Source organism: Epinephelus fuscoguttatus, linkage group LG6, assembly GCF_011397635.1.
Source record: "Epinephelus fuscoguttatus linkage group LG6, E.fuscoguttatus.final_Chr_v1".
Lineage (NCBI taxonomy): Eukaryota > Metazoa > Chordata > Actinopteri > Perciformes > Serranidae > Epinephelus > Epinephelus fuscoguttatus.
The window spans coordinates 39,700,150-39,718,855 of NC_064757.1; the positions used below are offsets into that span (position 1 = coordinate 39,700,150).

The window sequence follows — 18,706 nt, forward strand, 5'->3', positions numbered from 1 at the left end:
TGTTGTAGGTTGGGGAACAACAAAGAATACTGGCTAAAAAGCCAGTATGTTGTTTTTCAGGAATTAGAAAAACACTATATATCTCTATAAAACTTTATAATAGTGCTTTTTTCCAACAATGTGTATGACCCCAGAGGCAGCTATTGGAAAGAGCAAAACATGAAGACAAATGATGCAGAATGATTGCTCATGCCCAAAAGAGCCTCATGCAGTAAAAAACTCACCAATGAAAAAGAAGTACGCACCATCTGTCAGCTTTAAAAAAGAAAAAAAGAAAAAAGCTTTCGTAGCTGTTTAAGGCAGTTCATTGTCAGTTGTTTGGTATTTATATCAGTTACATTAACGACCGTGTAAGTTCACGTAGGAACCCAAGTCCTCTGGGTTTAATTACTTTGTAAAATATCAGTGCTCTGTGTGCATCAATAGACAAATGCAGTACATGTTTCTGAGTTTCCTCAGTTTGAATCCTCCTCTGTGGGGTTTATCTGCTAAAAATCTGCATAGAACACTTTTTCCATCAAAGCAGAGCAGAACATCAAGAAATTCATAGAACATTGTTATTGATTTCAAAGATGCCCAGTATTCATCTCAGCTACTCTGCATGACAACATTTTAAAGTATGAACGTTCATCCTTGACCTTTGAAAGTGTTTTACCAAAACAATCCCACCTATAATGAGCTTTCCTAAACTTTCTGAGACATCACTGTCATCATCAGCAGATGGAGGATATTTTTTAGGATTTTATCCATTGCACTTTCTGGAATACTCTTCTTTTGTTAAGCATCAAATTTCATTTTTGACCTTAGAGATTCTGCAACACCAGGGGTCAGCACGCCCCCGGGCCCCTGCCACCCGGCACACATTGCACTGAACCCTGATTCCTGTCCCTGCGGGTGGTGGGCCCACAGGGCGACAACTCCATGGTATTTTTTTGGGCTGAATTGCCCGACCAGGCCCAATGGCCCAAGGCCCGGCTACCAGACGCTGATGTCCCCATACCGGGAAAGGTGCTCAAAGTCTAAATTGTCCATTTCATCATGGCCATCTTGAATCGCTCTTAGTCTGGCCCCTCCCTGGGGCCACTTTGCCTTGGGAGATCCTACCAGGTGCTATGGGCCCCGGACAACACAGCTCCCAAGTTCACAGGGACATGCAAGCCCCTTTACCACGTTAAGGTGGCGCCCTACTGGTAGGAGGCCCCGGGGCAGACCCAGAACACACTGGAGAGATTACATATCTCGTCTGGCCTGGGAACACCTTGGGGTCCCCTAGGAGGAGCTAGAAAGCGTTGCCGGGGAGAGGGACGTCTGAGGTGCTTTGCTTGGCCTGCTGCCCTTGTGACCTGGCCCCAGATAATTGATGAAAATGGATGGATGTACTTTTGAGATTGTCGTTCAATAGAACAAATCTCCAACCAACTCTCCATCCACTGGTCTGTAATACGGTTAAAAGCAATGAAATAAGCAAGTAAGCTTATGACCATTAACTTTAGTGTTCCCAGTTGAGTTTGTATCTTATTTTCCGTTCTTTTCTGTAAGTGAAGTACATTAGGTTCTCTAAATCACATCCTAATAACACCTTAATAGGATTTCAGGATGCAGGTTTTAAGGCGCCAACCGTTGTTGCTGGCACTAGTACTACTGGTAAAATCATTGTTTGGTCTAGCGCAGGCGTGTCAAACACAGCTCGCAGGCTAGAACCAGCCCACCAAAGGGTCCAGTCAGCAGCTTCAGCACAAAAGAATCTGCATCAGACTTCTATCTTAAAACAGTATAGGTTGAACCCTATCGCCAAGGCATTGCCAAAACATTAGATTTGTAAATGGCTTGTAAGGCAGAGGATAAGTTAACCTGCTTCCTCAATAGCTTCCACTTTAGTTTGGTGTGGTGATGCCAGCATTACTACACAGAAGTGGAAATGTATGGAAAAATTGTAGATGTGAATAGCAGACTGACTTAATACAGAAAAACTGAGACATATGGTTGGAGTTGCTCTTATTTCTTTTAAAGGCATCTCAGGCATTTGTTCATGTTTTGTAAATGATGGACCTTTTCACAATGTACTTCCTTACACTAAAAGAAAGGGCTGTATGTGGCCCATAAAATAATGTGAGTTTGACACCTCTGAGCCAGAGGATTAATTGCCACTGAGCCTTGTGGCTGCGTCTGTGGCACCATATATATACTTAATGCCTATGGAATGCCATTTAAGTTAGTCTTAGATGAATACAAAAAATAAAATAAAATATATGAAGACAAGAAATTGATCGATTCAGTGCTCTTCTGGTGCTGTTGCTTTGGTTTGGATCTGTGAGAAAACAGCAGCACATTTATTTGATTGAAACAAAAAGGGCTGAGAAATAAATGTGGCACTAGGAAAGAAAATCAGCCAAGTAACGTCCTATATTTAACCTAAAGTTGCAGCATACTGGTTTCAAGGTATACCATGCTATGAAAATGAAAGGTTACTTGTCTACAGTATCTAAAAACATACAACTAGACGGAGAATCTCAGCTTTATTTTAGCGATTTTCACAAGGGAGATGTTTTTGCACATACTTCCATTTAAAAAACGGTTTCAAGTTTTAATTATAGTAATGAAATTTTTGTTCAGTCCTTGAGGTGTTTGTAGTAGATTGGAGGTGAAGAGGAGCATTTTCTATCCTGCACCTCATAATCCATGGACAGCCCAGAGTTGAAGTGTTACACTGCATCATTTAAATGTTTAGAAGACATTCTTCAGAAAAAGTTATTACGCAAATAGATATCTGAATGCCAGTTTTTGTTATTCATGAGCTTTGAATTTGACATGATATCTCCTGGTTAAACAGAGATCGAACCATATCTGTTTTGCAAGTCTGTAGCAGGACGCAGCGCTCAACATATGCACAGCGCTTTACTGTATGTGATGCACTCTGTTTGATGTTCCCCTCTTCTTATAGTCATGCACACAGTTTACCATCATTCCTTTAACTCAATCAGCTCAATCATAAATATAATATCATGACATTTCTCACTGAAAAGAGGGAAGTGCTGCCTTTTGTTTGAGGTCTGTGATAGATTAAAATGAACTTTGGGAAATCATTTGTAAGTTAAATACTCAGATTGTACAGTACAAATAAATCAAGCCTAAATGACCCAAATGCCTCTCTAATTAATTGCAAAGTGAGTTTAAATAAAGGTTATGGTTTCTAAAAGGTGCCTGCAGATGTAATGGACATTTTCTGTGATTTCCTCAAGGTACATAAGTGAATTAAGATTTATGTTAAATAGATTTAAATGTCAGCCCACAGATGGGAAGGTTTTGTGAGAGGGATTTTTTTTCTGTAGGGGTGCATTTATTACTAACCTGTCTGCTCTGGTTTGGTTCCATGTGACTGGTGCAAACCAAACCACCAAAGAAAGAGCAGAGCAACCACAGGACTGTGTGATAAAAGATGTGAGATTTCAACAAGAATTCAGAGGCTAAAATACTTTTAACTACATTTGCTGTTGATGCGAAGAGGAGGAATCTGTATGTGTAATCTATATGATCATTAGGGCTGTCAGCATTAACATTTTAATAGCGCGCAATTAGGTCAGAGCTAAATGCACTAATTATTTTTAATGGTATGCTGCTATTATGTCCCTTCATTGTAACCTTACCTAAAGTCAAATTACCGCAGCGGCTTCCTGCTGCCTCAGTGATGAAATAAAGAGTGATGCGTCTGAACTTTTGTGTGGCTCCATTCATCTTTTAAAAGACCTTAAGGGCTCAAATTATAAGCCAAAGTTAATGGGAGCTTGTGCACAGCTCAAGGCAGCAGTTCATTTTATTCGCTGCCATGTTGTTTCATGTATGGAAAATACAGCTGTCCTATTGAAATGTAACACCCAACTCACTAGCGGTGCAAATTATAAACTAACAAAAATGACAATAATCGGCATAAACACTAACAAAAAGTGATGTTTGTGCTTTGAAACATAAAACTTAACTGTAAACTACAAATGACTCAGTCCAGCACAAGGCATGATGGGAAATGCTACAGTACAGCTACAGTAATAATATGAGAAACTCCAGCTAGCCACTTGGCTAATTTATACAATGTAAAATGCCATAGGCTTGTGCTAATAAAGTTAGCTTGTTGTATTTGTGTGTTTTAAACCAAACATTACAGCACTTCACAGAAAGTCCACCGCTGACTAGTGTTTTGGAGGTGTAACTACAGAGCAACGCAGACCAGAGATGGGGGACTCGAGTCACATGACTTGACTTGAGTCAGACTCGAGCCGCAAATATGATGACTCGAGACTTGCTTGACTAACGTTGATAAAAGACTTGACTTGACTTTGACTGTGTATTCATGACTTGAGACTTGACAGATGACTCAAAAGGACTTGGCTTTAATTCAATATTAAAGGCACGCTAAGCACCACTGGGCGTCACTTCTGTTTACGTTCAACAATGTTATCAATCACAGCGGAGCTAGCCCTCCCCTCCCCCCTCGTCCTCCGTGACTCTGTCATGAACGAGCGATAGCTGCTAGTTACCCTGGATTTACACACCTGTTCAAGGGATAGTGCACCCAACATGAAAATTCAGCCATTATCTACTCACCCTCATGCCGAGGGAGGCTGAGGTGAAGTTTTAGAGTCCTCACAACACTTGAGGACATCCAAGGGGAGAGGGGGTAGCAACAAGAACCTAATGGAGGCTTACGGCGCCCCAGATTCAAACATCCAAAAACACATAATTGAAACCACATAATATCTCCATACTGCTCGTCTGTAGTGATCCAAGTGTCCTGAAGCCCTGACATAAAAATTTGTTTGGAAAAACGTCATTTGAACTCTGTTTTAGCCTCATTGTAGCCTGTAGCTCTAACTGCCTCTCTGTGCACCGCATTCACGTGTGCGCGTTTGCGTGAGACCGTGAGACATGGGTACCGCGTTCATGTGTGTGTGTGCTTGCTTTCGCTGGTCTCGTGCTGGCTGGTCGGTACAGCCTGGACCCAAAGGTTTTTGTTGCCATTTGCGGAGCCTGGGCTGCCTACAGAGACCAGACTTTTTCACAGCATATTCAGAGGACATATAGCTAGCGGATCGTGAGGAGATGTTTGCTGTATGTGACATATGACTTGACTTGTGACTTACTTGACCTGAGCAATGACGCAGTTTGACTTGCTTGACTTATAGCAGGGACTTGACTTGACTTGCTTGATTCTCACCACAGCTAACTTGGGACTTGTTTGAGACTTGAAGGTAAAGACTTGAGACTTGCTTGCATGCATGTGTGACTTTCCCCCATGTCTGATGCAGACACAACTCTGTACAATCATGTATTAAGGGGACGTCCTCAGGTTGGCATGTTATGACCAGTCACACGTCTTACTGTCAGGGGGGAACAATAGTTTCACACATACAGGACCTGTATGAATCAGAGAAAGCAACTAAACTGGAACTGGAACTGCAAAATGCTGTCACAGTTAACCAGGGATGATTGGATGTCAGTAAATAATCAAAATGATATCAGAATAACTGCACTTTGTCAATGTGGAACAGTGTAATCCTTTCAAAATAAAATTAACAACAAAAACACTATATCTCACAGAATAAGCAATTTGAAGTTGTCTTCTAACTCTGAGTCATGGTTTCCAGTCCACACTGTTGTAGCAGTGCATCACTGACTTAATAGGAAAACCAAAGTGTGCTGAGTTTGTTTTCTTTTCCATGTGTTCTGGGAGCCCCTTAATAAAAACTGAGTGACTTATGTACTGTACTTTGTTTTGTCGGCTGATATGTTGTGCTGCTGACACTGTGCACCGAGTGTTTCTTTTCCACAGACTCTGGCTGTGTCGCCATGAAAGTGAAGTGAAATGAAGTGAAGGTACACAGTAACTGTACCCCCGTAATATTACATCACAAGCCGCCTTGTTATTTATGATGTACGAGGTTCGCTTGCATTTTGGACCAGTGATGCTCATAATCAATAATTTCATTGTGAGTGTTGTGACAATGGAGAAGATAGATTAACATATCAGATGCAGTAAAGTGCAGATGACCTACTGAAATTGGCCGCCTGCATGGACAAACATTTATCTAACCTGCCATGGTGTGCTAATATACAGAGGGATAAAGTAACTATATATTTATATATATCATATATTGGGCATGTTTGTGGATGGCTACTAAAAATGGCCAGTAGTAAGAATAAAAATGTCTCATTTTAACTAGAAAACACTGTGTCTCCTAGAAAAAATATGACTTTTAATTTTTGAATTGATGAAGGTGATATCAGCAGTAATTATGTGCATTACTTAAACCTTTTATGGTGCTTGAAAGAAGCAGATTTTTCAGACCTTTTTAAAATGTACTAGACCTTGAGATGACAGTGTGACATATTTCCACCCAGGCTCGCATAGCTCATAAATAGAGCTGTGAGAGACTGTGGAGTCAAAGTGAATATAAAACATCTGACAGAAATGGAAAAAGTGCATGTACTTAAGTACATATTTTTGAGTAAATATATGAAGTTATGTTCAACTTCTTTCCACTGAAAGATAATACAAGATTTTGCATTATGAGTCAGTGGCATAAAAGAGGCTTATTGACTTAACTCCTTGGGGATTGGTGCATCTTGATATCCTGCAGTTTTGAAAGACTTGCCTGTCTCTCTCTGTTTCAGGCTGGGCATGGAGCACGATGGCCAAGGCAACCGCTGCGGGGACGAAACGGCGATGGGAAGCGTGATGGCTCCCCTGGTGCAGGCGGCCTTTCATCGATACCACTGGTCCATGTGCAGCGGACAGGAGCTGAAGAGATACATCCAGTGAGTTCATGTTTGCAGTTACTAATCACTGTAAAATAAGTGGGTGTTATGGACATATGTAGATGTGGAACTGTTTTGAATGCATCATTCAAAGAGTTGGAATGCTGTTCTGCCAATGCTGATATTTGACTTCATGCTGCTGCTGTCCTTTAAAGATGGAGGAACTGCAGCCTAAAAAAGCTGAAATTGTAGGATATGACAGTTTTCAGGGCCGCAGGCATCCATGACAAAAGCATTGCATTATCTAGAAAGCACTCAGAAAACTCACACCTCTACCAGAGGCACACAACTCCCCAAATTGGATTTTTTCAGTGCTTGAACATGTTTAGATGTTTTTCTTCTTGATCTGCTTAAAATACACTTAAAAATAGACAAACATGCTGAATGGCCACTGTAATGTTTTTTTGAGAAAAGCCAAATCCTTTCTGGGAACATAAGCAAAATTTCAGCTGAGTCAAACTCATGATCATTAATTTATCATGTTGCTTTAACCATTTACTAGATGTGTGCACCTGCCATCACAATTTTGGGCAGTTTAATGTCCAAAGAGCCACATATGGAAGAATTTGGCAACAAACAGTATTGAATCATTTTGGCAGCCAACAAAAAAACTTCACCAGATTGAGACAGATTGGAATTTGTATGTGAAAGAGTGTTGAAAAAGTTGTCTTACAAAAAAAAGGATTAAATGTATGTGATTCTCAAATGTACAAACTGCATTTAACACTTTACAGTGAAGTGATTTTTGAGATATCCTGTTCACTAGCCTACAGCAAATGGCAGATAGTCAGTAGCAATCTTTAGAAATTATACACTTATTCTTCATAAACTATAAAACCTATGAATAAACTATTTAAAAATATATTCAATCAGATAATTCCTGATTCAATGTTTCTGTCATATACAGGTATGCAATGATGATTCTCGGGCAATATGTATGTTGATGTTGCCTCGTGTCAAGTTTCTATATGATCATGTGACAAGGCAATATGATAAGGAAGCTAGTTTAGGCATAAAATCTGTCAAGACTGATAAGCTGACTACGTTTACAAGTCCAGCGAGCAGTCACACCTTCAAATATAAAAGTGGTGGTGAGACAGGACAAAAAAGAACTGGAGGAAAATCCAGCAGAGCTCCTTATAAACAGTTGCCAGTGGTGTGTGTGCAGGCCTTATAACTAGTAACCAGCATGCACTAGGGCCCGCCATGACTACCTTATGCCATAAGGGATAGTTCTGATCTTTTGAAGTGGGGTTGTATGCAGTACTTATACATAGTCAGTGTATTACCTACAGTAGATAGCGGTTGGCATGCCCCGAGTTCGAAAAAGCAAGCAGGACTTCCACCATGGAAGCTAAGCAACATTCCTCTGTGGACGGATGAAGCAGCACCTCCTATAACCCCACCTAATAAATCAATGTCACTTTAACTGTTTGCTTTGTTTAGGATATTTTCACCACTTTACCTTGCTGTCAAACAGGTGTCTCCAACAGGGAGCTGATGTCTCGGTGCTGCTCTCTTCAAAGCCACCAAAGAAGATTTTTACTTTGCAGAAAGCATGAGTTGCTGGTCTGCTGCTGCCTCAATTGGCTAGTTATGTATTATTACTGTGTGACTTTCAGATTCAAATTAACGTGGCATCCACAGTTGAGTTTAATCAACTTCCATGGCGGTTAGTGGGTTAGGGAAACCTATGTCAGGTCATGTGGAAAAACTTTGTTAGAGGGGCTTAGAAAAATAGCATATTGATGCTAAAACATACATGCTTCGATCAAAATTTAAAGTTTTGAATTTCAGTACATTAGTAACACAACTTGGAAGCTGCAGATCTTTATTTAAAAAAAAACAATAATAATGGATCTGTCCTTTAAGTTAGGTGAGAAGAATTGCATCCTGCTGGAGCTCATGATGCTTCTCAAAGCACTGATACTGTTGCATACACTTCAGCATTTGAAATATGTTCCTTGAACTAAAACTGCATCAGGCCATCTCTAAACAGAACATCGAGTTTTTCGCTTGACTGTATAAGAATCAAATTCAAACTGAAGAAGAAGTTCAGTAGAGCGACAACAAACCGCTGTGACATATAATGATAGCAATGTGCAATCAGTCACCATACAGCACGCAAAGACTAGGTCCAGGCTGTTAAAAGTAGATCCACTGCAGATAAAAATCAATACACAACATGAAAAGTGGAGGAAGTAGGATCATGAACATGAAAACTTTGGTTCTGAGAGGAAAAGGGAAAACTTGGTGAGGCTGCTGTGATGATATATGAGATGTTTAAAATCATTTTACACAAAGCCACAGTTGGCTTGTCTGTCTCTGAGCAGGGATTAGCTGTGCACCCTCACCTTGGAAAAAACAAACTTCAAATCTTGGACTGAGTACAGCTGAGCCACTTTTCAGCACCTGGCAACTCGCGTCCAAAATCTGTCCAAATATGAATGCATGACTAATATTTAAAAAATAATAACAAAAGTAGTCACAGATTGTCTCTAAAAACTTGAGCAGTATCCATTATGAATATTTAAAGGTATCACAGTGGTGGTTTGGTTTTATGGCTCATTAATTAGGTGGTAAATTAAAATGTATAATGCAAAGCTCAAAGCCCAAGCCGACTGAAGTTAGAACATACAGTAAATACTCAAGTAGGAGTAAGTTTTCAGTGATGGTCAGGTCTCAAGTAATGTTACAGTAAGAAACCTGAAGGGGTTGAAATTACCTTTACAACAATGGCTTTCATTGTTAATTCCAGCAAATGTTGACTTCTGCATCACTAACTTCACCTGTACGATAGCATACATATCTGCATAACTGCTTTATTTACACAGTATTAAGAGACAGATAATCTGTGAAAATAATCATATTCCTCCGCCCACTCTGTTGCCTTGTAGCGCTTCCAGTGGCATTACTACATGTAAACAGAAATAACCAGTCAGAGCTGAAAAGTCTTTAACGCAGCTGTCAGTCATGTCAATCACTTTTTGTAAACTGCAGTCAGACTAGGCAGCTCTGATCAGATTTGAATCAAGATCCTGACCCGCAATTTCCACATACTCCGTTTGTGCCGTCCAGCACAGCTGCGTAGCAGATATGCTCCCATTCTAGTGAATAGATTCATTTCTTCCAGAAGCGCCACGACGCTCCGCTTTCTCGGAGATGCCCGCCAGGTCTATTTTTCAGCAACTGCGCATCCATAGCACGTAGCCACGTAGCTCAGATCGCACCAAACTGGAAATGGAAAGCACACAGCATCCGGTAAATTTCAAAATACAACACAATGCAGGGACTACAGATTGTAAACTCTCAATTTTTTAAAAATCACGTCACATCCTGTCGCACAAGTTGTCAATCATTTTGTATGACATCACACATCCTTTCTACAAGGATACAAACCGAAAGGAGAAGACGTGGTGTGAAATTGCAGGAGTTTTGGGAGTGAATGGTGCTTTTTATCCCGTAATTTCGCAATTCCCACATGAGCTTGCGGTTTCACTATGCGGCGCGGTACTCCAGAAACACATCCAGTGAGCGAGGTTGCACGCCACTGGTCACTCCAGATCCGTGGCGCTGCGCAGCTTGGCGCACACTGAGTATGAGGAAATTGCGGGTTAGACTGCATTGTCTTTTCCTAACCATAGATGTTTTCAGAAGCATATCATGGTGTACTGTTTAGCTGTAAAATTTTAAAGTTTGTCTCGTAGGTGGTTCTTGGTACTTAGGTCGACTATATCCAACTTGGCTGTCAGGTCACAAGCTTTCACAAGCTGGCTGTCATCCAACTCCATTGTAAACCCATCTGCGTCATTATTAGATGCTAGCAACAACAGATGTAGTTTGAGGAGCTCAAGAGTCTTCTTAGGGCAGGTGGGAGGGGAGGTGGATGGGTCCAACGAGCACAGGACTTTGACCCACAAGATCAGTGTTCATGTTCTGTGTGAAACTAAAAGTCAGCATTCAGTTATGCAAGCAGCTGCTTAAGTGTCAAAAGAATGAAAGGAATGAAAGCAGATTTAATGCCGTGGAATGTACCACATGCTGGATTTTTCAAGGCAACAGGTAAACACAGAGAAAACAGGGAGGCTTTTCATTGAAATTTGATCAAATACACGTATAAAGCAGAGGAATTATTGATAAAAGTTTGTCTCTAATATTCAGTCACAGTCTGCTCTCCTCTGCAGTTGAGGGAAGTAAAGACCCCGGGCCACAAATCCATCCAGAAAAATTGGGTGTCATCTTTGAGTCCTTGTGTAATCTCTTGTTCCATTCCCCAACAGCACATACGACTGTCTCTTGGATGACCCCTTCAAACATGACTGGCCGCAGCTTCCTGAACTCCCCGGCATCAACTACTCGATGGATGAGCAGTGTCGATTTGACTTTGGAGTGGGCTATAAGATCTGCACCTCGGTGAGTACGGCCCCTCAGGTCTCCATTCAGTGGATAGCTGCAACACTTGCACAGTTTGATCCCTGTCACCATTCACGTCTGTAAGTGATATTCAGCAGAGAAACAGAGCAAAAGTCAATTTACTCTCAATGGGCTCAGAGAGAAATGGTACTTAAGATGAGCAGAGCAGAGAAGATGTGGTGAGCTTTTTAAACAAAGATGTGCAGGAGATGAGGATTGAAGAGAAACTGACGTTGAAACATCAGCAGACTCGTACGAGCAGAGCCAGATGCCAGAATAGTGAGTACTTCAAACAGACATCTGCTTCCTTTACTGCAGTCACACCTGCCGTCCTGCTAGCTTTCTGCAGATGTTTGAAAATCCTGTCACTATTTTTCTATCATCTGCAAAACTTTTCTTCATCTCTCACTGGTCACATCACCGTGAGCTACTCTGGCTTATAACTGACGGAAGGCATGAAAAAAAGCTAATTAGATCCTGGATCTTACAGAAATAAAAAGTTCTCTCATTTGCTTATTTGCTTTGATGGTACGTCTTTAAAGGGTCAGTGTGTGTGGGATTTAGGGGGGACATATTTGCAGAGATGGAGTTTGATACAATAGCTATGTTTTCTTTAATGTATAATTACCTGAGAATAAGAATCATTGTGTTTTCATTACTTCAGAATGAGCCTTTAATACCTACATAGGGAGCGGGTCCTCGTCTATTGCTGTATTTCTACAGCAGCACAGAATGGACAAACCAAACTCTGACTCTAGATAGGGCTATTCATGTTTTTGCACTAGCCACCATGGTTAGAAGCCCCCCTTGCATTGAGAGCAAAAGATAAACACTGATTTTTTTTATGTGAAAGTGCTTTATTCAGCGTTTTTACAGGCTTAAATTGTTGGTCTGTTTGGACCTGTTGGACCTCTGCGGATAATTCAGCTCCCAGTTTACACCTCCTGAACCTCTGGATCTTATGTTACCAGAGAAAAGGGGAACTTTAGGAGGTGCTAGGCTACCGGACCTTTTCTGACATGCACCATGGAATTGCTGTATTCAGTGTTTTACCAATTTAAATCACCGGGTCCATTTGTTTTGGAGAGGAGGAGGCCTCTGGGGATAATTTGTCTGGTGGTAAACATCTGGATCAGAAATAAGGGCACTTGTGAAGTTATCGATGAAAATAGGTGAGCACACGTTAGCAGGTCCTGGGCTGGCTGTCTGCAACATGCCAAACAGCATCGGTGAAACACTGTTTTGTTACGGGAAGCTGCTTTATTCAGTGTTTTTATTGGTTTTAATCACCAGGGTTTGCATTTATAAAGATTGCGTATGCACAAAATGAGGCCTTCCCACGCAAAAGTTGTGATCTGTAAAGGTAGACTTGACGAGAGAATCTTTGACCCAGGCTTACAAACATTTTGGAGACAGAAAATTTGCGACGCAGATGGTGAGGTGGAAACCTGATTGTAGAAAGCGTCGAGTAATTTGTGCTGCACACCATTTTTGACTTTTGCCCGTATGTACATTTTTAGTATGGATCCTACACACTGTTTTGTAAATGAGACCCCTGGTTTGTTTGATCTGGAGAGGAGGAGACCTCAGCGGATAGTTTGACTCCAGGTTAAAACCTCCTGAGCAATGAACACTGAAGGATTTCTAACCAGGAGATGTTTATGCTGGTCGCAATCTACAATACGCACTGCTGGACAGATGCCATTAAAACCATCTACATCTTACACGCTGGACTTTCAAGCCTTTATTTCCCTGAACAGGAATTATGTTCCAAACAAGAGTGCAGGCTTCAAAAGTGCATTTTAAAAGAATGGAAAATGGCAGCACTTGATGTGTTACTGATTTGATGGGAAAGTTGATGATATCAGGTCATGCAGAAAACATCATGCCCTTTCAACAAGACCTGTGTCTGTCATTTATCAAGTTCAGAAAAACTCAAAACTTGAAGGGGATGAGTCATCATGCATTGACATTTATGCCACAGAACTAAAGTGGGGTCTTTTCTCAGAAATTCAACCCAACAAGGCATTTTGAGTCTCCACTTAATATGTGAAGGATTTGCCAAAGTAGTGTAATAACCTTGTTTCTGTTCACCTCTGGAATAAATTGTCACTGAAAAACTCAAATGAGTTAAAACCATGCTGGAAACGAGCAAAATAATGGCAGCAGATTTCTAACATGTTTAAAATATTTAAATCAATGGCAAGACTAAATAGATTGTGAAGCCAGGGATTTTGCAGTGTAGAGGCGATAACTAAAACTATGCATTGATTTTATATTTGAAAATTACATTTAGTGTCTTTGATTTCACATTCAACAAGCAGCTGACTGTTTCTTTTCAAACAAACTGAGACGACCAACCGGCAATCACTGATCACTGGCCTGCTGCAGCCAAGCGAAGAATTACAACCACACAATCCTTCAGCTGTTTGCTCCAGTCACCGCCCTCACACACATAAACACACACCAAATTGGGTCCAGAATAAGCAGTTATCAAATGTTTTATTTATTTATTTTCTCATTGTTATAACCAAAATATACCACAGTCTTTTCTTATTACCATAGATATAGAAGTCTTGTAGCATCTGCAATGTTTGGACTAACAAGCTCAGCCTTCCTTCTTAGTCTGAAGTGGCCAATATGCACAAGCTGTTTGAGCAGGAAGTTTCCCAGTTTCATATGTAGAAAAAAAGCCATTCAGTCCATCTAATTGTCGTGTGTTGCTCTGCAAACAAAGAGCCGCCAGCCTGAGCCACTGAACAAGATTGGAGACTTGGCTGCTGCAGACAGACATGTTCAGAGAGTCATATTAATCCCTGCAGGATTCAAATGTTCAAGTGTTTAGTTCTTACTGTCAAATCCTAATAAGTGAGATTGGTGAACTGGACACTAATTGGCCCTTTATTTGATGATAAACGTTCTGTCTCCATCTAATACAGAATTTCCCTGTTATGTCACTATAACATATTCACCAAAAACATAATCCTTCTCTAATGATAACTGCACTATAGTGCACGGATATGATAGAAAGAAAAACATTTTGATTATTAAAAGTATACACACATATGTATGTAAACAGTTCATTTTTGCAGTACCTCATCCAAAAATGTCAAAGGTGAAAATCGTATTTTTTGCAAAAGTAAAAATAGTAGCGCATACAATTTGTCTTGCAACATGAAAGCCTCAGTTTTCCCAGACATTTTGTTTCTTAGCCTCACAAGTCAAGGAGTCCTCTCTAGCGTGATTGTAAAGAACCTGTAAATGTCCACGAGGTGGCAAAGCTGGATGCCGGTCTACACTAAAAACTGATTACTGGTTCCTTTAAGCATAGCCTAACTCCATCCATCCATCCATTTTCATTTGCTTAATCCGGAACCGGATCGCGGGGGGCAGCAGGCGAAGCAAAGCACCCCAGACGTCTCTCCCATCAGCAACGCTTTCCAGCTCCTCCTGGGGGACCTCAAGGCCAGATGAGATATGTAATCCCTCCAGTGTGTTCTGGGTCTGCCCCAGGGCCTCCTACCAGTGGAACATGCCCAGAACACCTCTAACAGGAGGCGCCCAGGAGGATCCTGATCAGATGCCTGAACCACCTCAGCTGACCCCTTTTGATGCAAAGATACAGCGGCTCTACTCCGAGCTCCCTCTGGATGTCCGAGCTCCGCACCCTATCTCTAAGGCTGAGCCCAGCCACCCCACGGAAGATACTCATTCAGCCGCTTTTACCCACAATCTCATTCTTTTGGTCACTACCCAGAGCTCATGACCATGGGTGAGGGTTGGGACGTAGATGGACCAGTAAATCGAAAGCTTCGCCCTCATGGCTCAGCTCCCTCTTCCGGTGCAGCGCCCGCGTCACTGCAGATGCTGAACCAAACTGCCGATCCATGTCACACTCCATTCTACCCTCACTCATGAACAAACCCCTAAGATACTTGAGCTCCCTTACTTGAAGCAGTAACTAACCAAACTTCCCCCCAGAGTTCATTAAAATTTGTTGATTTGTTTTTGAGATACCCTTCTGCAGCTTGATGGAGGCCCTGTGAAGCATCAGCTGAGTTGTGCAGCTTTTGGTCATTTGATTCTCAATAAACTGATGCCTGTAACAGGTGTGTCATACAGACAGAGGAAGTAGCCGAGGTACAGCAAATGGGATGTGCGGCGGATGTTGCAATCTCGACAAGGTCATCAAGCCACTGCTGGTGTACAGGCTTACAACAAAATGAGTGCAGGTGTTTTGGTGCATGTTATACACCCACGGTGTGTGTCGCCATAAAAGAGGAGTCAGATTCACTTACTAAACGCCAATGAAAAGAAACTCATAAAAAACTATGTGGCAGAGATAGTTGCATAATCGTTAGGCACCCTTCAGAATGAATTGTTTTGCAGTGTTAGTGCTGGGTTGTGGAAGAAAGATCAGCTACAGTAATAAAATCAGTTCAGGATATTCAGGCTTTGCTGCAGCAGTGGCAGCTTCAGCAGGAAAACAAGAAGGGAGAGAATCTAATTATGCACATAGAGTGGAAAATGAGCTCAGCAATCAAACAAGGAGGGTGATTATTGAATGAAAATTTTGTTAAGCAATTTCAGCGCCTGGCACACATTTTAAGATTGAAAACTATGGAACAACATGAATACGTAAAATGTATAGAACCAGTAAAATAATTACATAACAACGCTTGAGTTATTTCATCTCCCCTCTTGGTCCGGTGTAGAAGAGTACCAACTGCAGTCTGAAAAAGCTGCAGATGAGAAAGTGATTCACGACTGAGAGAACAGTGTCAGCCAGAAAAGGAGAGAGATTGACCAGTTTGAGAGATTCTTCCCGACCTGTTGAAAGGAACAGGCCTTAGAGGTAATTTAAAGGCTCGTGCTGTTCAAAAAGCCTCCCGGTATATATATATATATATATATATTTCGGGATGCTCAAGGCAGCTGAAAAACCCATTGTTGAGTTCTCTTAAATCAGTCTGATCTGTTCTAATCCTTACAAAAAAATAAAACATCCCACCACTTTTCCCGGAGAGGAGGTTAACAATAAGCCGTTCCCATAGAAAACCTTAATCCACTCGGCTTTGGCGCCTGATGGTGCAGCCAATAACACCTGTAAACAACGTTTAGGTCTGCAGTGTCAGCTGTCTGTTAGATATAGACGACTGCGGCTGTGGAATACTTAACAACCTGTTTCTTAGTGTAACTGCTTCTTCCTAGATATTTTAATATTTTCTTTGTCTTCCTTTGTTTTCAGTATCACATACTGAGCCTTATTTGCATCTTTGCAGAGTGGGTAATAATGTTCGGTTTTTATGCAACCCTTAATGGAGGCATTTTTGAATGTCACAGCTGGAATTTCTTTTTGATAACAGTATAAAAGTTATGTAACACAAAGACTGAGAATATGTTGAAAGAAAATTTGATGGATGACATTGGTGTTTTAAGAGAATATTTTCCACTGCTGCCTCTCAGTCGTTCGGTAATGCATTACTATGTGTCACATGCTTTAATTTAATTTTCATTTACAGTACCAGTTCAGATTTGCCTTCACAAATGAGTTTTCCTCTTTTCTGTGTTCCAGTTTCGAACATTTGACCCGTGTAAACAGCTGTGGTGCAGTCACCCAGACAACCCGTACTTCTGCAAAACCAAGAAGGGGCCACCCCTCGATGGGACCGAGTGTGCTCCTGGAAAAGTGAGTTTGTCTTTTACATGTGGTACTACATGGCCAAAGGTATGTGGACGCCTCAGGACTCAGAGTTTAGATAATAACACAGTAGTTTACACAGCCATCCCCCTTCTGGTAAGGTGTCCCACCAGATGTTGACACCTGGCTGCAGGGATTTGCTCCCATTCAGCCACAATTACTGAGGTCCTACACTGATGTTGAGTGATAAGGTCTGGCTCACAGTTGGTGGTCAGAGCTCTGTGCAGGCAAGTCAAGTTCTTCCACACCACACTGGGAAAACAATGTTTTATGGACGTGGAAAGAACCCTCCTCAAACTGCTGACACAGTTAGAAGCACACCGTTGTCCTAAATATCACTGCATTATGTAAGATAAAAATTCCCCTTAACTGGAACTGAGGAGCATAACCCCAACCTTTAGAAACAGCCTCAGACCAAAAGTACTCCTGACCACATACATTTGGCCGTGTAGTGTATTCTCATTTTTTCCCTCCATTGTCATCAACTGAGTCCAGAGAGGAGGTTTTTTTTTTGGCTGACTTTTTCCTCTCTCCCATCATCCTCTGCAGTGGTGCTACAAAGGTCACTGCATGTGGAAAAACCCTAATCAGGTCAAACAAGACGGCGTCTGGGGCTCCTGGAGCAAATATGGCTCCTGCTCGCGCTCCTGTGGAACTGGGGTTCGCTTCCGGACACGCCAGTGCAACAACCCAGCGTGAGTGGCAATAACAACAACATGATTTGATTCTGTGAGGATGTTTGGTGTTGTACATGTCCGTGTCCTGCCTAATACTGAGTTAAGGATTCATACTGTAGTACTGGTTTTGATGAGGTGCTCTCTGCCAGGAAAAGGAAAGCATTGTTTTTTTAATCAGACACACAGGGTTCAAATAACACCACAGCTTTGAGAGGAGGCCTATTTTAAGGGAGTTTGTGCCACAGAAGGAGCACACAGTATGTTTTTTGGACACAAATGATCAGGAATCATAACGGGAAATACTGATTTATCCAGAAACTAGAATTGCCACCTCACAGTTGAATGGTAAATGGACCGGCACTTGTATAGCCCATTTCTAGTCATCCTACCACTCAAAGTGCTTTTTACACCACGAGTCACATTCACCCATTCACACACTGGTGGCCGAGGCTAACACTCAAGGTGCCACCTGCTACTCAATTAACACACTCACACACCGACGGAACAGCCATCAGGAGCAATGTGCGGTTCAGTATCTCGCTCAAGGATACTTCGACATGCAGACTGGAGGAGCTGGGGATCGAACCGCTGATCTTCCGATTAGTGTACGACCCCCTCTACCTCCTGAGCACTTACAGTTTACATCGATGTGTGTGAAAACACGGATGTTTCACACGTGTCTTCCCCCCGGCATCACAGAAGATCTATACTATCAGTTTCACAGTTTCAAGATGTACACTTAAAATTAGCGTCACCAATTCAGTATCAGACCAAATGTTTTTCCTTCTGTTCCTCAGATATGATGTTGACTAATGGCCAGAAAGTGTTTTTGCAGAACATTATGATGTCACAGTGATGACCTCTGACCTTTCGGATATGTAATGACATCACAGTATCATCATCTTGTTCTGTTAGACAATTGTGTGAATTTTTACATGATGAAGGTGTGAATTCTTCAGTTTTTGGCTAAAAACATGAACACTGTGTGAGGTCACAGTGGCCTTGACCTTTGACCTTTGACCACCAAAGTAGAATCAGTTCATCATTGAGTCCAAGAGGACATTTATACCAATTTTAGCTGGATTGTTTTTATATACTGTGTATCAAA

At 41.5% G+C, this 18,706-nt stretch overlaps 1 protein-coding gene across 1 annotated transcript in view; it reads left to right on the top strand.

Annotated features, from left to right (window-relative positions):
* The window catches only part of adamts3 (ADAM metallopeptidase with thrombospondin type 1 motif, 3), a 222,900-nt gene that overhangs the window by 141,369 nt on the left and 62,825 nt on the right, over positions 1–18,706 (top strand). Inside the window, exons 9-12 of the mRNA XM_049578474.1 lie at positions 6,664–6,807; positions 11,088–11,220; positions 16,796–16,909; positions 17,471–17,616. Coding sequence (XP_049434431.1) covers positions 6,664–6,807; positions 11,088–11,220; positions 16,796–16,909; positions 17,471–17,616 — 537 coding nt within the window. The remainder of the gene's footprint in view (positions 1–6,663; positions 6,808–11,087; positions 11,221–16,795; positions 16,910–17,470; positions 17,617–18,706) is intronic.